General features: G+C 42.4%; 2 protein-coding genes across 3 annotated transcripts in view; one reads left to right on the forward strand and one right to left on the reverse strand.

Moving 5' to 3' along the window:
• Nucleotides 1-9,022, forward strand: part of septin8a (septin 8a) — a 31,847-nt gene extending 22,825 nt beyond the window's left edge. The window contains exons 7-10 of one of the 2 annotated variants that reach the window (XM_030100469.1): nucleotides 983-1,151; nucleotides 1,315-1,447; nucleotides 2,087-2,256; nucleotides 8,309-9,022. In XM_030100469.1, coding sequence (XP_029956329.1) covers nucleotides 983-1,151; nucleotides 1,315-1,447; nucleotides 2,087-2,256; nucleotides 8,309-8,474 — 638 coding nt within the window. In that variant the 3' untranslated portion in view covers nucleotides 8,475-9,022. Of the gene's footprint in view, nucleotides 1-982; nucleotides 1,152-1,314; nucleotides 1,448-2,086; nucleotides 2,257-3,595; nucleotides 4,174-8,308 lie in introns of those variants that run through there. The other variant, XM_030100468.1, reaches the window with a different exon arrangement.
• Nucleotides 9,023-11,371: 2,349 nt separating this feature from the next.
• Nucleotides 11,372-14,928, reverse strand: ccni2 (cyclin I family, member 2). Its single transcript, XM_030100470.1, has 5 exons — nucleotides 14,604-14,928; nucleotides 12,910-13,066; nucleotides 11,990-12,124; nucleotides 11,641-11,715; nucleotides 11,372-11,545 (listed from the first exon to the last, which is right to left on the reverse strand). The coding sequence occupies exons 2-5, from the start codon at nucleotides 13,021-13,023 to the stop codon at nucleotides 11,396-11,398; spliced, it is 474 nt and encodes a 157-aa protein (XP_029956330.1). The 5' UTR covers nucleotides 13,024-13,066; nucleotides 14,604-14,928; the 3' UTR covers nucleotides 11,372-11,395.
• Between the last annotated feature and the right edge of the window lie 564 nt (nucleotides 14,929-15,492).

Genomic DNA, 15,492 nt, shown 5'->3' on the forward strand with positions numbered 1-15,492 from the left:
CAAAAAAAAATGCCTCAAAGGCCAGTAAACACTTTCTACTGCCTGGAAAGGTATTTAAACAATTTTTATGCAATTTGGGGGATATTAGCACCTTCTGGTTTCAAGTTGAATCTTCTAATCTTTAGTCAGCATTGATACTTCTGTTTGCAGCATAATTTTAATGTTGATTCTGGGTGAATGTTGACAAAACATGGCAAATTGACATACGATCTTTTGTATTCTGTTTGACACCAATAATGCAGAAAGTGTCAGTTTATTGTTACAGATTTACCCTATCTGTACTAGAGGAGTATGAAAAGTTCCTCATGGATTCAGGTTTTCCTTCCAGTCTGACCTTAGTGCAGCCCGTAATCAGAGCGTGAAAAAGTAATTAAAATTTCCAGAACAGTGCATGAAGCCCTGAACTGCTGCGGTGACCTATGAATGGAAATGATGCCCAGAGCTTCCTCTCTCTTCTCTACTGCCAGTCTGGCAGACAGGAACCAGGAAGCACTTCCTGCCCTTTCCACACCAAGAAGTCATTTAACTGTGAAACGGAAGGGACGTTCCTCTGTGATCACTGCAGTGGAATGGAGTTAACAGGAAAGGGAAAATCTGAAGTCCATCACTTTCTTTCTGTCTCATTTTTCGCATTCCTGTAGACACGGTGTATGATATCCTTCTTTTTAACCCTTCGTAGAGTATTCACAAACATATCTGAAAGTGGAACATGTTCACTAACCTTTCTAACAAGGGTTTTTAAAGGCAGAAAAATCTGAAGTAAAACTAATTTACCAAGCATGTTACTGTTTTTTCTCAGTCTTCTGTGGTTGCTACTTTCTCATCATTGTAAGCTTGGAAAATAATAGAAAGTTACCACATACTTTCTGGAAAAAAAGGTTAAAGGAAATCAACAAGAACCAGATTTTTACCAGGATACGACTGAGCCGATCTCCCGAATTCCCTCCGTGGTTCTGACTTGCATGGTGTGTTCTGCTTCCAGTCGAGAACGAGAGCCACTGCGACTTCGTAAAGCTGCGAGAGATGCTGATCAGAGTAAACATGGAGGATCTCAGGGAGCAGACGCACGCCCGCCACTACGAGCTGTACCGGCGCTGCAAGCTGGAGGAGATGGGCTTCAAAGACACAGATCCTGACAGCCAGCCGTTCAGGTAGAGATACGGGGGAACTCATGCACACTCATGCACAAACAGCGTCAGGAACCACAGTCCTGCCCAGCCATCAAAAGCAGGGAAAGTCTATTGTCCACACACAATACCTGGTCTATTTTTAGTTTTACAGCCTCCTCTCTGTCCCCCCGTTTCTTCTCGGCAGTCTTCAGGAGACGTACGAGGCCAAGAGGAAAGAGTTCCTGGGCGACCTGCAGCGCAAAGAAGAAGAAATGCGGCAGATGTTTGTCAACAAAGTGAAAGAGACGGAAGCAGAGCTGAAAGAAAAGGAGAGAGAGGTCAGTAAGATAACTCTCTAAAGAAGTCTAATTCTTGATTTGATCCGGTCGGTGAGTTGTTCTTTAGAAAGAAATGTTATTCTTCAGTGCACATTACAATTGATCCAGTTCCAGCTGAGGGTATTTATTTTTTTGTTTCTTTTATGTCACTGCATCTCTTCGTGAGCTCTGCTTCACCAGCGTAACCAGACGTGCCGACTGTAGCATGTCCCGTTGCTATGGATACCAGTTAAACAAGACGCCGTGTCCAAATTTGCTTCTTTCTCCCCCTGACCCCATAAATCTACGCGGACTGATTGTTTTTGTACTCGTTTACACTTGTTCTGTCTTTAGTGCCCCATAAATACATGAAAAAGAAGCATCCACAGCCTGAAGTGGCTCAGCGTCTGCTGGTGCAGATATCACTGTGGCGCCTGAACCCGTGAAGCTTCTGTGTAAAAGTCGCCTGCTGATTTTATGTCTTAACAGTATTTTATGTTGTCATCATGCATGTTGTTACTAAAGTCAGATCAGAAACTCAACGCTAATTGGAGTATTGTTGAATAAATTCCGACTCAGCGTCTATTGTTTTGACACCGTCTTCACATCGGGTTGACCTTTCCCCCCTCTGTCCCATCTCCCTCACCTCCTGCCACGCAGCTGCATGACAAGTTTGAGCAGCTGAAGCGGATGCACCAGGAGGAGAAGAGGAAGGTGGAGGAGAAGCGGAGAGATCTGGAGGAGGAGATGAACGCCTTCAACAGGAAGAAGGTGGCAGCCGAGACGCTGTCCTTATCTCAGCCCCTCAAGAAAGACAAGGACAAGAAAAAGTAAGGCTTTCCCTCCTCTTTTTCACTCCGCTTCCTCCCCCCCAACGCTGCTCCTCTCTTAAAGGTTACTTTAAAAATGCTGTCCTTTTGTTTAATTCCCTACATTCTCATCCCACCTTGCTTTTTTTAATGTGTAAGCTCGGTCCTGAGGCAAAGTGTCTTGCCGTGTGCTGATCTCCACCTATCTCTAATACACAAACATGGCAGCCATTATAACAGCTTGGCATGCGTGAGGGAAACTTCTTCCCCTTTTTGTCCTGCCCAGGCTTAACGTTTCCTGTGCTTTCACTCTTTCCTTTTGCCCCGCTCTAATTATTCAGCAGCAGTGAAGCTCTTTCTCTCACTTTCAAAGGCAGCAGAAAGCTGTAAGTAGGTGAAGCTCAATTGGTCTCAGGCAGAACTAAAGTGATGTTTAGCAGCTGATTGAATGCTGAGTGGGTGCAAAACTCTAATATTTGTATCCAAGTAGAGATTATCTACTGAATACATTTGTTTTTACTGTAAAGAAAACCATTGGTTTGTATTAATTTGTAAATTAATCACATTTTTAAATAAAACTACATAAAAATGGCAATTTAACAAGTTTTATAAGTTAAAAATAAAAACTACAAGTGCCACACTACCAAACGGATATACAATTTTTTGATTTTATTTGGCCCTTTCTGAGGCTTTATGAATCTCCTATGGAGTCATATGGACAAACACTATTGTTACTGTAACACAATGTCAGCCTGGATACGGCAGCTCACTCATTAGCAGCGACACAGTGCTGGTCTGAGTCGTATCCCGGTTTTAGGTTAAAAGCTTCGTCATTTTAATAACAAGGTAAGACTCTGGCTTGACTTCAGAAGTGTGGAGTACTGTGGAGGTTGCTTAGCGGTTACTTTTTTTTTTAAATATATATATATATTCTTCCAAACCTGTAAGATATTTCAGATATAAAAGTCAAAGTCCATCCTGGAGGCACGGTTGACTTGCAGTTCTTGTTGCGCAGATATCTTGCTCCATCTTGTGGCTGCTTACACTCACTGCAGTCTGACCTTGCATTACTCTTAATCATCTTTTTACAGACCTGTTTGGCTGTGTGAGGCAGACTCCTGATAAAATGCAGCATTTCAGAGATCCAAGATTAGAAAAAAAAAAATAAATAAAACTCTGACTGAGTTAACTGGAATTGACTGATGCTGCTGCTTGCTTTTCTTTCACTTGTGGTTTTCTTTTGACTGCAGCTTTATGCTCCTTTCTTACCCATCAGCTTTATTCTTACTTTGTCTCTTCAGTACATTTGATTTATTTATTTTGTTTGTGTTTATGTTCTTTTGTTGTTTTTTTTTTCCAGTTAATTTTTGGGCGCTGTACACCTCCTCACACACGACCATGGATTTGTCCTCCATCACCTTTGCAACGACAACACCGGTTCATTTTGTCTGTTTGTTCATCTTGTTCTGACATTCCATCTTGACATTGTGCACATGGACCAAAGACACTGAGGATGATGATGGTGAAGCCACATTGGAGAAAAGAGTGAGAGATCAGGAGGAAACCGAATGTTCACCTGCCACCCGTGGCCATCTCATTTATTCAGGATCTTTCTTTGCTATTTGTATTTTTTTTTTTCTTTATTGTTATTGTGATTGGAGAAAAAAAAAAAGAGAAGTTTTTGTATATGTGTGTATGCGTGTGTATGTGCGCGCGTGTGTGTTTGTTTCATTATCCGCTATCCACACAGAAATGAGACCATTCAAACCTTTTGACCTTTTGGTACTCTGCTGTAACACACCTGGGTGGAATCTCTAAATCTTACCAGAGGCATCTCCTCTATTGAACCTAATATTACACTTTTTTCCAGCAAAAAAAAAATTAAAAAAAATCTGCCAGTTTAACAAGTGGAAATTGTATGAGTCGCTACACAGAAATCTGGTAAGATTTAAGAGTTTTCGCAGTGTGAGAAATGCCCGGGTTTGATGTGTCTTTTTAATCTTTTATTATTCATTTCACATTAGAATACACCCATGTATTGAAGAGCCCAGTTAACATATTTAAATAGCGTATTGTCAGCAATAACTGAGTACCTTCACACTGCATGTTCATGCGTGTACACAGGTACTGACAACCTTAAAATGTAGTTCTGAAGTCCTAATCGAAACCTATGCAATATCCTGGTGCTGTTCCAGAGTAACTCAGTTAATGTATGTGAATATTTTGTAGAGCTTACCGAGCTTAATATGCAAAGTGTACTAGTTTTTCAATATATTATTTTAAGAAGCAAGTCTGATGGTGTACATTGTCCGTGAGTGATTTAACTTTATTGTAAAGCACGAGCGATCGCCTTGACGACACACGAACATGAAGCCAGTATGTACACGTAAACACGGAGGAGGGATTGAGGACGGCGGCCTCGGCCCCAGTTTACAACGCAGAGATGGAGACGAGAGCAGCTGTATTTACTGTCTGTGGTTGGAAATAAATGCAAAACATCCCCCCTCCTCCTCCTCCTCCACTCTGATGCGTCTCTCCCATGGTTTGTTTGTGTTCGTCCACTCTGGAGGGAGATGAAAGTGAAACATGAGCAGGTGAAGACTTGCCGGTGCTCAAAGGTTGTTGGCGTTTGCCGCAGCCCCAGCAGCTGAGACGGCGTATTTCCTGTTAAACGATTCCTCACTGGAGAGGGATCGATATTTGATCAGCAAATAATCCTTTGATCAGCAAATAATCCTTGCTGCTTTCGTAACATTTTGTGTGCAAAGCAGCTTGTGTGGCTTTTAAAATTCTCTCTTTACTGTTCCTACAACTAGAAATAAATTCTTGAAGGCCTACAAGAATTTATAACCAATTCAGGGTCACAGAGTGCTGGTTTTGCACAGCCTGGACAAATCGCACATCGAATTCACAAATGAATAAAAGGTAAATCTATCAATCACTTTGTTAAAACAGCTACTTTTTAGAGCCTTTATGTTACAGTTTATTGTTATAGAATAAATTCAAACCAAAAAAATGTGACATTTGCTGAAATGGTTTAACATACATATAAACTGATGTAGTTATCTAATATAGACAAAGATCTGCTTATTATTGCCTAAGTTTTAAAGTGTGAAAAACAAAGCACAATCCGAAATGAGAAGTGAAGGGATACGATGTGGTTTAAGCTCAGTGAGAACTCTGCATTCATGAAGTCGTGTTTATTACTGCCTTGCTTACAGAAATCAGTTTACGCCCTCGCATGATTGAAAACATGTCTTAAAGTTTGGGTCTTAATAGGCAAGTGGCTTCGAGAGGTCTGCAGAATGAACACAAGCCTGTGCAGTGCTGACAAACAGGCATGGAAACACCACGTGTGTGCGTGAGGAGACATTTGTGAGCGTCACTCAGTGCGTCAGTGAAAGAAGCGCGTGTGTGTGTGTGTGTGAGGCGATGTTGGTTAACATTTGCCTGGGAGTGACGCGTGTGTGAACAAAAGCTGCAGCTGTTTAAAAGCAAATACAGCACGAATGCGTTTCAAAACTCCAGCAGCTTCCTCACTTCATCGTTCAGCTTTTGTTTTTCTTTCGTTCTCTTTTTTAACGTGTAAATCCAGTTTGAACCACTGTTCTTTCCCATACCTTTGTCCGTGTTTATTTCCCCCCACACAGACAGCCATTCATTGGAAGCAGGGGAAGTCAGGACAGTAATTGAGATCTTTCCGTCGCAGTGGCTTTCTGCTGGCCTGTGAAGGTCCCGCCAGCACTATTATTATTCCGTCCACCACCTGCTGGGCTCACTGGATCTCATCCAGCAGTACAATCTGTTCAGAGCTCTTTGTGCTCTGTCCTTTAACGCACTCTGCTCGCACAGCACGGTGATTATCGCTCTCTGACAGGACAACAGACGATAATGAGCTGGAATCAAACTGTATAAAAAAAAAAAAAGAAGTCACTGTTTTTTGGTGTTCCGCTTAAACAAAGCAGGACATACTTTAAGAAGGAAATGAAATGAGGAGCATCCTGTTCCGTTTCTTGTTGACATGCGAGGAAATCAGTTTTCATGGAAATACCAGTATGAATGAAATGAATCATAATTTTAAAACTTTTTCAGTTTTCCTTTGCAACCAGCCTATTTAATCAGTGATTTTCTTTAACATATATTACAAAAATAATGCACATTTTTGCAATTTTATCAGTTGGAATCAGGTTCAGTGCCAAATTTGGTTTGTATTTTTGACATTTGTTTTCTGCTCCTGGACAACTGTACCCTCAGCTTTATAATTTGAGAAAGCACTTATGTAATATTTCAAGTGTAAAGTGGAAATGCAGTGATGGATCAAAAGCAGAGATAATCTCACTCAAAAAGCCACATTGGCAAATTAGAGACACAATTATTCAAACTCAGCCTGCATGTTTTGGACTGTGGAAGAAAATCAACACACAGGCAGGAAGAGGCGTATGATACTTTCTTTTTGTGCGTAAGCAACGTTTATAAATGAGGCCGCAGATGACTGGAATTCAAACAGCTGTGTTAAGATTCCTTTTGAAATGGACAAACCACACACTAATACTTTAGACTTTTGAAGTCATAGCTTTATTTCTGTGGGTGATGAAACACAAAGGATATAGCTGCCCCGGTATGAGAGGATGAGAATAAAAAAATAAAACCTTTTACGTTGGTCACTGTGTTGTTGGTCCGACGAATCCAAGCCGACATTGAGGAAACAAGACAGTAACCAGTTCACATTGGAGATAAAACCGACTGACGCAGCCAAACATTTCAGGCCAACATAAAAACGAGATACTTTCATCCGTGTGACACAGTAATCTTGGTACTTTTTTCCTTTTACAGTATTCAGTAATTTCGTTTTATCCAAATGAGAACACAGAGTTTGCCTCGCCGACTTCTTGAACGTTAACAGAACCGTTTGGGCGTCAGGCTGCTCTCGTGTTGACGCGATCTCCCAAAGTGTGTAACAACAGCCGCATGAAGCAAATCAACAGACTGATGGATATGAGGAAGAAAAAAAAGTTGTTGTTTTTTGAATCTTTTAGTAAATTAAAGCTTTTAGGTAAAAAATAAATGGTAAATAAACGCGCGCACACACAAATACGTTTAGTACAAGTAAGTAAGATTAAAATAAAGTTGAAAAAAATATACTCATTTGCATAAAAAAAAGCTTGTCTTTATCTCAAAGTGCTGTTTAGCTCTGGGAGGAACCGGAGCACCAACATACCTCACAACTAAACAAGATTGGGAAAAAAAAAACATTCTTGTCATCCCCCTAAAAACGAAGAGAAACAACGAACAACCTGCCGTCTTTTACCGTTACCTCGGCGGATCAGTTTGTGGCGAGAATGAAACAAGCAAGTTACAAAAAGTACAAAAACTGCAGCATTAATAAGTGAAGAAATTAAATGGACCCAAAGAGAAAACACTGAATCAGTAACTGAATTTTACCTCACTCTACTTATTTCTTTTGACTTGATTTTTCTTCTAATGCGTTTTAGCACTCCAGCTGTGCATGTGCTATCAAAAGGTGGACGGTGAGGGGAGGGGAGGGGAGGGGGGGAGGGGGGAGGGGGGGGGGGGGGGGGGGGGCAAAGCAAAAAAAAAAAAACAAAAACAAAACAAGAGTGCTAGTTGACGGCAGGGTGCAGCGGCGGGCAGGGAGAAACGCTCTTCTGCTCAAACAAAGCCTCCGTCTTGCCCCCTTCCTTCTCCGGAGTGGCCTCCTCGCTGTACAGGCGCCGAAACCCGTCGTAGTACTCGTCCTCCTCCCCGTCCTCCCCGCCGCCCCGCCCCCTCCCGGCCTGCGCCCGGCGCTGCGTGGGACCCCGCCCTCGCTCCCGCTCCTCTTGGATCTGGGCGCTGTCGAAGATGTAGACGGAGTTGGTCGGCAGAGAGAACTCCAGGCTGTGGAGGTACTCGTCCACCGTCTCCTTGCAGTGGATGAACTCGGCGCTGTCCACCTGGGAGGGAGGGGGACCAAATGCCACCAAATGAAGCTCGGGCATTTTTTATTTCCCCCAGACTTGAGCCAATAGGCGTCGCGGCTTACGGTTTCTCTCACCTGTGCTTTCTTCAACAGGTCGGTGAACACGGAGAACCAGTCGGGCGTCAACGCCTCCAACTCCAAGGTGATGATGGCCAAGGCCAGCGTGGAGCCCTTGAACTGCCAGAGCTGGTGGCAGGCCATACAGTGCTGCACCTGCCTGGTCCACAACGCCACCTGGAGGTCCGGCGGGCTCTTCTGATGTCTCGGCCCGGCGGCGGGGGGCGCGCCGGAACTGAGGCCGATGGATGGAATGAGGTGGGGGTGGCCGGAGACGAGCAGGGCGTGAAACTGAGGCAGAGAAGCGGAGGTGGGGGGGAAAAGGGAGAGTGAGACCAAAACAGTTAATCCATCGTCACCGTTTATCGCGTTTACCGAAAAACTTCATCGTCACCCAGTCAGGAATCTCCGCTCCTCCTTCAGTGTTCAGGTTTTACTAATGAAGCCCCCCCCCTCTCCACCCCGCACCCGAGCCTGAGTGTTCATCGTGACCTTGTTTGTATCGTAACGTCCGTGCAGTGCTTTGGTGTTCCCATCTGTGGGCAGAAACTATCGAAACGAACCTGAGTGGGGGCTCAGTGGAGGGACAAAAAAAAAAATTCTGGATATGTTGCACTTTAGTTACATAATTTCTTCATCCTCATGTGTCACGGGGAGAAAAAGACAGTTTGTCTTCTTCCTTCATGGAGAACAGACAGTAGAGGCTGGATTAAAGGGACCTTTTATCCTTTAGTTTGAATGAAGGATGCTTCAAAGATATTAGCAAGTAAAATGGTCAGGAAAATCTCACTGCATCCTTCTCCTGTTGGCCCGTTCTAGTCCTTCATTTCATGTTCCTTCCATTCAGCCCATCCAGTTTGTCTCTCACTTTGTAGCAAAAATAAGCCATGAGTTTAGAGACATTGGAATCTGACCGGAGGGTAGAATCAGCCTCTTGGTGCCAAACAGAATTCATGTTAAGCTGCCGATGAATATTTTCAATAGATATGATTTTGGAAGCAGAATGCCGCCACAGGTCGATCGATCTGATCTCATCCCGTTTGTGTGAGAATAATCTGATCTAAACTGGAGAAAAATTCTGCTCTGATTCTTGACCAATTGAGCATTTTCACATCTTCACTTCACCTTGGAAATGTAGAATAATATTGTAGCAAACCCAGATGATTGTCTGTCTGGTTAATCTCTGGTACCGCCCAGCTGATTCTACCTTTCCGATTGTTTCACTTTGGTATCGAAGAACACCGAGAGGTTAAGATGCGAAGGAATCTCTGTAAATCCTCCTATTTATTCATATCAAAGTGTCATGGTGGAGAGTCTGTGACGAAATATTAAGAGTTTATCGATTGCTGTTTTGTAGACATTGGAGAATATCACTTTATTAATATCTAAGGGGAATGCAAAGTTATTTCTTCAGGGCAGGGGGAATGTAATTGTGAGATATTTACAGTATAGCTAAAGTATTTATTTGAAGAATATTTATTTGAAAAGTATACAAAGAGAAAAGTTCTTTATTTTTTATTAGTTTTTTTGATTACATTATGTCTCTTTATTTTGTGATACCTAGAGTGAAGTGCTAGGACAATTATAGATTCTCAATAATAACTGCATTTGGTCAGATCCACACACTGTACCGGTCAAGAAAAGTGCCATGTTTAGTTTAGCAGAGGACTCTGAATCAGCTCACTTCAGTCCACATGTGCCAAGCTGCTCTTTGGTGGTAACGTATGGTTTACTGGCTTTACGAGAAAAAAAAAAAAGGAGAAAAATTTCAGAATCAAACAAACCCCAGAAACAAGGCGTCACAAATCAACTGTGATCGATACGCCGTATTTTCCCGTGCTGAACTAACAGTCTCTGTGGAAATGTTATTGAACTGTGTGGCTCAATGTAACCTGTGGAGAAAGATGGGCTGTATTCATAAAGGTGCTTCTGCACTGAAACAACCGAATCGTGATCATCAGAAGCTTTCATGCTCTTGCTTCATTTCTAGATTTTTGTACAGCTCTTTTTTTTTTTTTTTTTTTTTTTAAATCATCACAACTTGGCTCCTCATTAAAAGCGTTATGAATACAGCCCAGGGCCCAAGTGCATGAGGGGACCTAAATTATATGTGTGTGTGTGTATGTGGTGTGTGTCACTAGTTCACTCAGTAATTGCTGCCTCAGGCAATGAGCAGCAAACAATCACACCCCCGTGTACAGACCCAGGCTACACACTGAACAATGACAAACTGCCTCAACGATCCACAGCATGTTACACACATTCCCCGTTTCCGTTGAGGTTGGAAAAATGATTTTTTGGAATTTTTTTTTTAAACTCCCCTCCGGTGGCGACAGGGTTCGGGTTTCCACGGTGAGGCTGCAGGTGACGGTTCGTCAGAAGTGCCTTGGCCTGATATGCAACGCGCATGTTATTTTTGCAGGCAGCTTGCTAACGCAGTCGAGGAATCTCACGAGCTCCGAGGCTGCTTCTTGCTTTTTTTTTTTGTTTACACCGTTTCGAAATCGAGACCGGGATAGGACTAAAGCGGTTATCTTAAAAAAACTGGAGCACGTCGAGTTTGACGAGTAACTGATCAATCAGAATATATCATGATTACATCCTTAGATGCCTCGAACCCAAAAGGTTTGCTGTTATTTCCAGAAAACACAAAGAACTTTCTAAAAGCAGCAGCACAATGATTCCACTGATGTTCAAGAATAAGAGGCAGTAAAACGCTGAGTGTTTGTCCTCAGCAAGGCCACACAGCATTGATACTTTCATAAAGCATACTTTTACTAATGTTTTGCTACGGTGAAAGAGAAAGGGCACACTTTAATTATTCCAAACGGCCAAACCAAGTTAAATCAATGCACAACCTCTAGTAGGACCAATTAGGAGGCAGGAGGGAGGTGTGGCGATCTGTTGAAGCCAATGGGATGCAAGCATGATTGTTTATTCTGTGCTTTTGTACCCGCTTGTGTTTCTGCGCGAGGGCTGGGCCTGAACTTGAGAAGCGTCTCAAAGTGCCGCCGATTCACTGTGAGATGCTTCCAGAGTTCAGAACCAGCAACTGAAAAGAAAAAAGAAAAGAAAAAGAAAAAAAAAAAAACAGTCCTGTTTGTTCGTCTACCTGCTGAACTGTTAACTTACTATGTGAATGAAGTCGACCGCTGTGGCAGTGTACAGGTCCCAGTGCAGCTTGTCCAGAATGATCCTCTCCATGCGAAGAATCTCTGCTGTTGAAAAGCTGCATCCGCTCTGCACAACCAGGTCTTTAACGGAACCTATTACCTGTTCAGACACACACCGACGGAAGGGAAGTCAATAAACATGTGGTTATCGAAGCCTTCCCATGCTGGCGTTTTATTTCTTACTGTTAGTCCCACCTCGTCTTCCTCGTTGATTTTGGCAGCCAGGACCAGCGAGGTAAACGCAATGCATTTCAGGTATTTTGGTTGAGCCTGGGAACGAAAGAAAACGCAACTTATGTACAACTTACTAAAATGCTAATGATAAATGAGTATTTTTACACTAACTTTCAGGCATTAAACTATCCAACCAGAGAACAGTTCACCGACTGCCCTTTAAAGGGTTAAATCTCTCGTACACAGGGATGTGAGGCAACGCTGAGCAGGATTTGACTTCCTCTTATCTCTAACTTCTGACGCAGTAAAGAAACATAAGCTGTATAGGATAAAGACGTCCAGATTGTATTTACATGCTGTAAAAGTCTACCTTTACGGTGGACAGCAGCCGGTTCAGGACGCACACTCCCAGTGCAAAGGTCTCCGGACAGAAGTGAAACAGCGTGCTCATTTCTCGGAGCCACAGGATCACTTCCTGATGTTGGGATGAAGAGATGTCAGCGCCCTGAGTGGTGGGAAGAACATTCATCTTTGAATATACACGAACAATTAAAAAACAAAAACAAACCCAAAACAACTGTTTCTGTGATGACAAAGAACTGTATTTGAACAAACTGAAGGTTAATCTCTAAAGCCAGTTATAGCAAATGATAAAGTAAATCCTTTTTCTATTGACTTCAAACTGTTAATCCGACAACAAAATGCAGCAAATTACAAATGGAGACGTTGAATTTATGGATATCAAATCACAAAATTCTGCCTCATTTGAGAAATACTTAAAGCATGAACAAAAGTGTTTTTTTTTTTTTTTTTTAATAGGACCTGTCTGGAGTGTGAAATTACAAGAAAAATTTTCAAACTTTCACATTTTACAAATAAGTTTTAAATGTCAGTACTTAGCTGGTCTCATTTGTTGAGTCACCTAAATGTCATCCGAGTCCTTAATATCTTATCAGTTTTAATGATTACCTATAATTCCCGCTAAGGGGGGCAATTCAGTTCAACATCTACTTGGAATGAGTCCATACTGAGAATCAGTGAATATCTTCTTCAGGTACCTTATCTTCTTATTTTACTTAAAGACTAAAGATTGATTTTTCAGCTGGTTTGACTTTTCAGAAAAAAACAAAAATCAAACAATCTTAATCTTTCACCCCATCAAAGACGCCACCAACAATCTTTTTTTCAGGCTCATGCAGACTATAGTTTTTCTCCAGCTGAAAGTGGATCCTCTACTATCCCTTAAAAGCGAAGTTATCCCTTGTATTTCCATATTTTCCAGCAGCTCACCTGGGTGCATCCGCTCTTGAAGACAGGCGCCTTCCACAGGCGAGCCTCTCTGACCAGAGCGGCCTCCAGCAGGCCGACCAGCCGGCTGCTGTCTGCTGCTCCCGGGTTCTTCATCGCCACCACGCCACAGGCCAGGCTGCACCCAGGGCACACACACCTGAAGGAGAGAGGACACCGTGACCATCGATTCAGCTGCTCCTTTTAATCCGGAGTCTCTGGAGGCCTTACATGGCTTTTACCTTTCTTCTAACCCTCAACTAACTAAGATATCCAGTTAAAGTGGTGATAAACATGAAGATAGCACAAATTGTGCAGGGTTTTTTAAAAACACAATTGGTGGGAATCATCCATTTTACAATGATAACATTATATTGAAGGACATCAACAGAAGACCCATGGGCCAGAGCCAGCTCGCAAATGGCTCCAATCCAACCCAACAAAAGACCAAGTAGATAGGAAAGAAATCGCAAAGAAACCTTTGAGTTTTTAACAGCCAGGGGTGTCCTTGAGGGCTGCCACCCTGCATGTTGCAGATCTCTCCCAGCTGAAACACACCTGATTGCAATGAGGAGCTCATTATTGGACTTTTTTTTACATCAGCATTAGATTCAGGTATGCTGAAGTGGAGGGACGTCTAAAATATGCAGGACTGCAGCCATCAAGGACCAAAGTTGGACATCCTGTCAGTGAGTTTATGAAATCATGCACGCATACATGCAGGCTGCAAAATGCAAAAGTCTCACGAGAAGATTTTTGAACATTTCACTGCATTTTGCAACAGAAAGTATCATTAAAATTGGCTTTGCATTGCGATTGTACTAATATTCGGTGCTCATTGCATATACGCTTTGCTACAACAAGGAAAAACTTTAAAGTTTAAGTTTGAAAGTTAACCGTGGAACTATTTTACCGGCCAAAACGAGTTTGACAGTTGTATCATAGACATGAAAAGAGGAATATCCTCTTTTTACCTAAAGGAGATATTTTTAATTATGTGATTACTTTAATATTTTTCTTTTACAAATACAAACGAAATGTGTTTTTGTAAGCATCAAATAACATAAACATAACGCAGCAAATTAAGTTTAGATAGTTATTTTTCAACTCGAGGGAATCGGTATGGAGAAGGTCCTCTGCAGTCTGTTTGCGTTGGCTGGTGTTTTGGATAAACTGGTTTCCCTGTTAACTGGTAACCGACATCCTTTAGCGTCCATTGTTGCTACAAGGGACAACAGACGTTAAAAACCCAACAGAAATCCGCAGTTGTCCAGGCGGGTACCATTTAATCGCATTTAATGTAAAGTTTTTGAGTGTCGTACCTTTCCTGAATCTCATTTTAGCATCCGTTGTTGTTTGGAGCAACGACGGACGATTAAGGAAGTCACCAGTCAACACGGAAACCAATGAATCCGAAACACCAGTGGGTAAAGCTGGCAAACAGTTGATAATTCTTCTGCGCGTCTAAGTGTACAACAGGAAATAGGAGCTACGGGAAACAACAACGCCATTTTTTGACTTCACAGAAGAGAGAATCGAGAGGGAAAAGTAAAAAAACTAACTTTTAAATCAGTGGTACGTGACTTTGTTCTGAGAGGGAAACGCAGCCAGGCGGGATAATGCTCTGCAGCTGCTGCAGCCTCTCTGCAGACACAAGCATCAAGTCTCACTGTTCTCAATGCTAAATCAAGTCTTACCTCTTCGATTTTAAAAGCAGAGTCTCTCCTCGACGGCAGGTGCATTTATACGGCTTTCTAAATCAATCCATTTCCACCGAAAGCAACCAAACAAGCAAACAACAGAAGGATGCCGTCTGCGAGAGCAATATCAGGACAAATCCAGTTCTGCGAGGAATTTACGGAAAGCAGCTGCATTATATTAAAACTGAAGATTAAAAAAACTGAAAAAGCGCCAAGTAGGTAAACAAATGTGGAACGGTGTGGGAAAATAAGCGCAAAAGAAGAAGACAGGAAGCGGAGATTCACGGAGGATTGAGGGCAGCAGTGTTTTGAAGGCGCTTGGCCCCGCCCCCTCCGTGACGTCACTCCACCCAGCAGGGAGAAGTGTGTTAGTGGGTCACACATACGGGACCCCTCACACAAAATGGTCGAGCTTTCACTGGAAATGGAAGATTTCTGATGTGTGTCTAAACTAAAGGATTGTTCTGGTCTTTAGATACAACATTCGACTCTAATTGTGTCTGTCTCCTTTTCTTCCAAAAGCACAGTAGCATCTCTCTCTATCACTGTTCTCCCAGTCACGCCTGTCCTGATAGGGTGGAAATAAAGCTCTGGGAGCGGCCTGCTTATTTATACATGTGAAACATGTTTTTTTTGGTCTTGTGGCCATATTTTGAATTCTGAAAAGAGATAACACTTTGGTCAGTAGAGGTAGCTGAAATTATACCTGATCCCATCCATTCACGTTCTCGATTCCTTTATCTGGTAAAGCAGTTCAGTGTCTTGGGGCACGAGAGCCAATCCCAACAACCAAGTGCTAAAGTTTGCGATCAGATTTACATCCATCTGTCAAGTTAGGATGTAGATTGAGTTGATCCAAAAATAAACAAGTTGTTGCCTAAAGATT

This window comes from Salarias fasciatus, chromosome 10 (assembly GCF_902148845.1).
Source record: "Salarias fasciatus chromosome 10, fSalaFa1.1, whole genome shotgun sequence".
In the NCBI taxonomy this organism is placed as follows: domain Eukaryota; kingdom Metazoa; phylum Chordata; class Actinopteri; order Blenniiformes; family Blenniidae; genus Salarias; species Salarias fasciatus.

Coding starts and splice junctions, on each gene's coding strand:
- ccni2 (XM_030100470.1), bottom strand. CDS start 13,023: ATGAAGAACCCGGGAGCAGCAGACAGCAGCCGGCTGGTCGGCCTGCTG. Junction 11,716..11,989: donor GGCTGCTGTCCACCGTAAAG/GTAGACTTTTAC, acceptor TTTCGTTCCCAG/GCTCAACCAAAATACCTGAA. Junction 11,546..11,640: donor AAATCAACGAGGAAGACGAG/GTGGGACTAACA, acceptor GTGTCTGAACAG/GTAATAGGTTCCGTTAAAGA.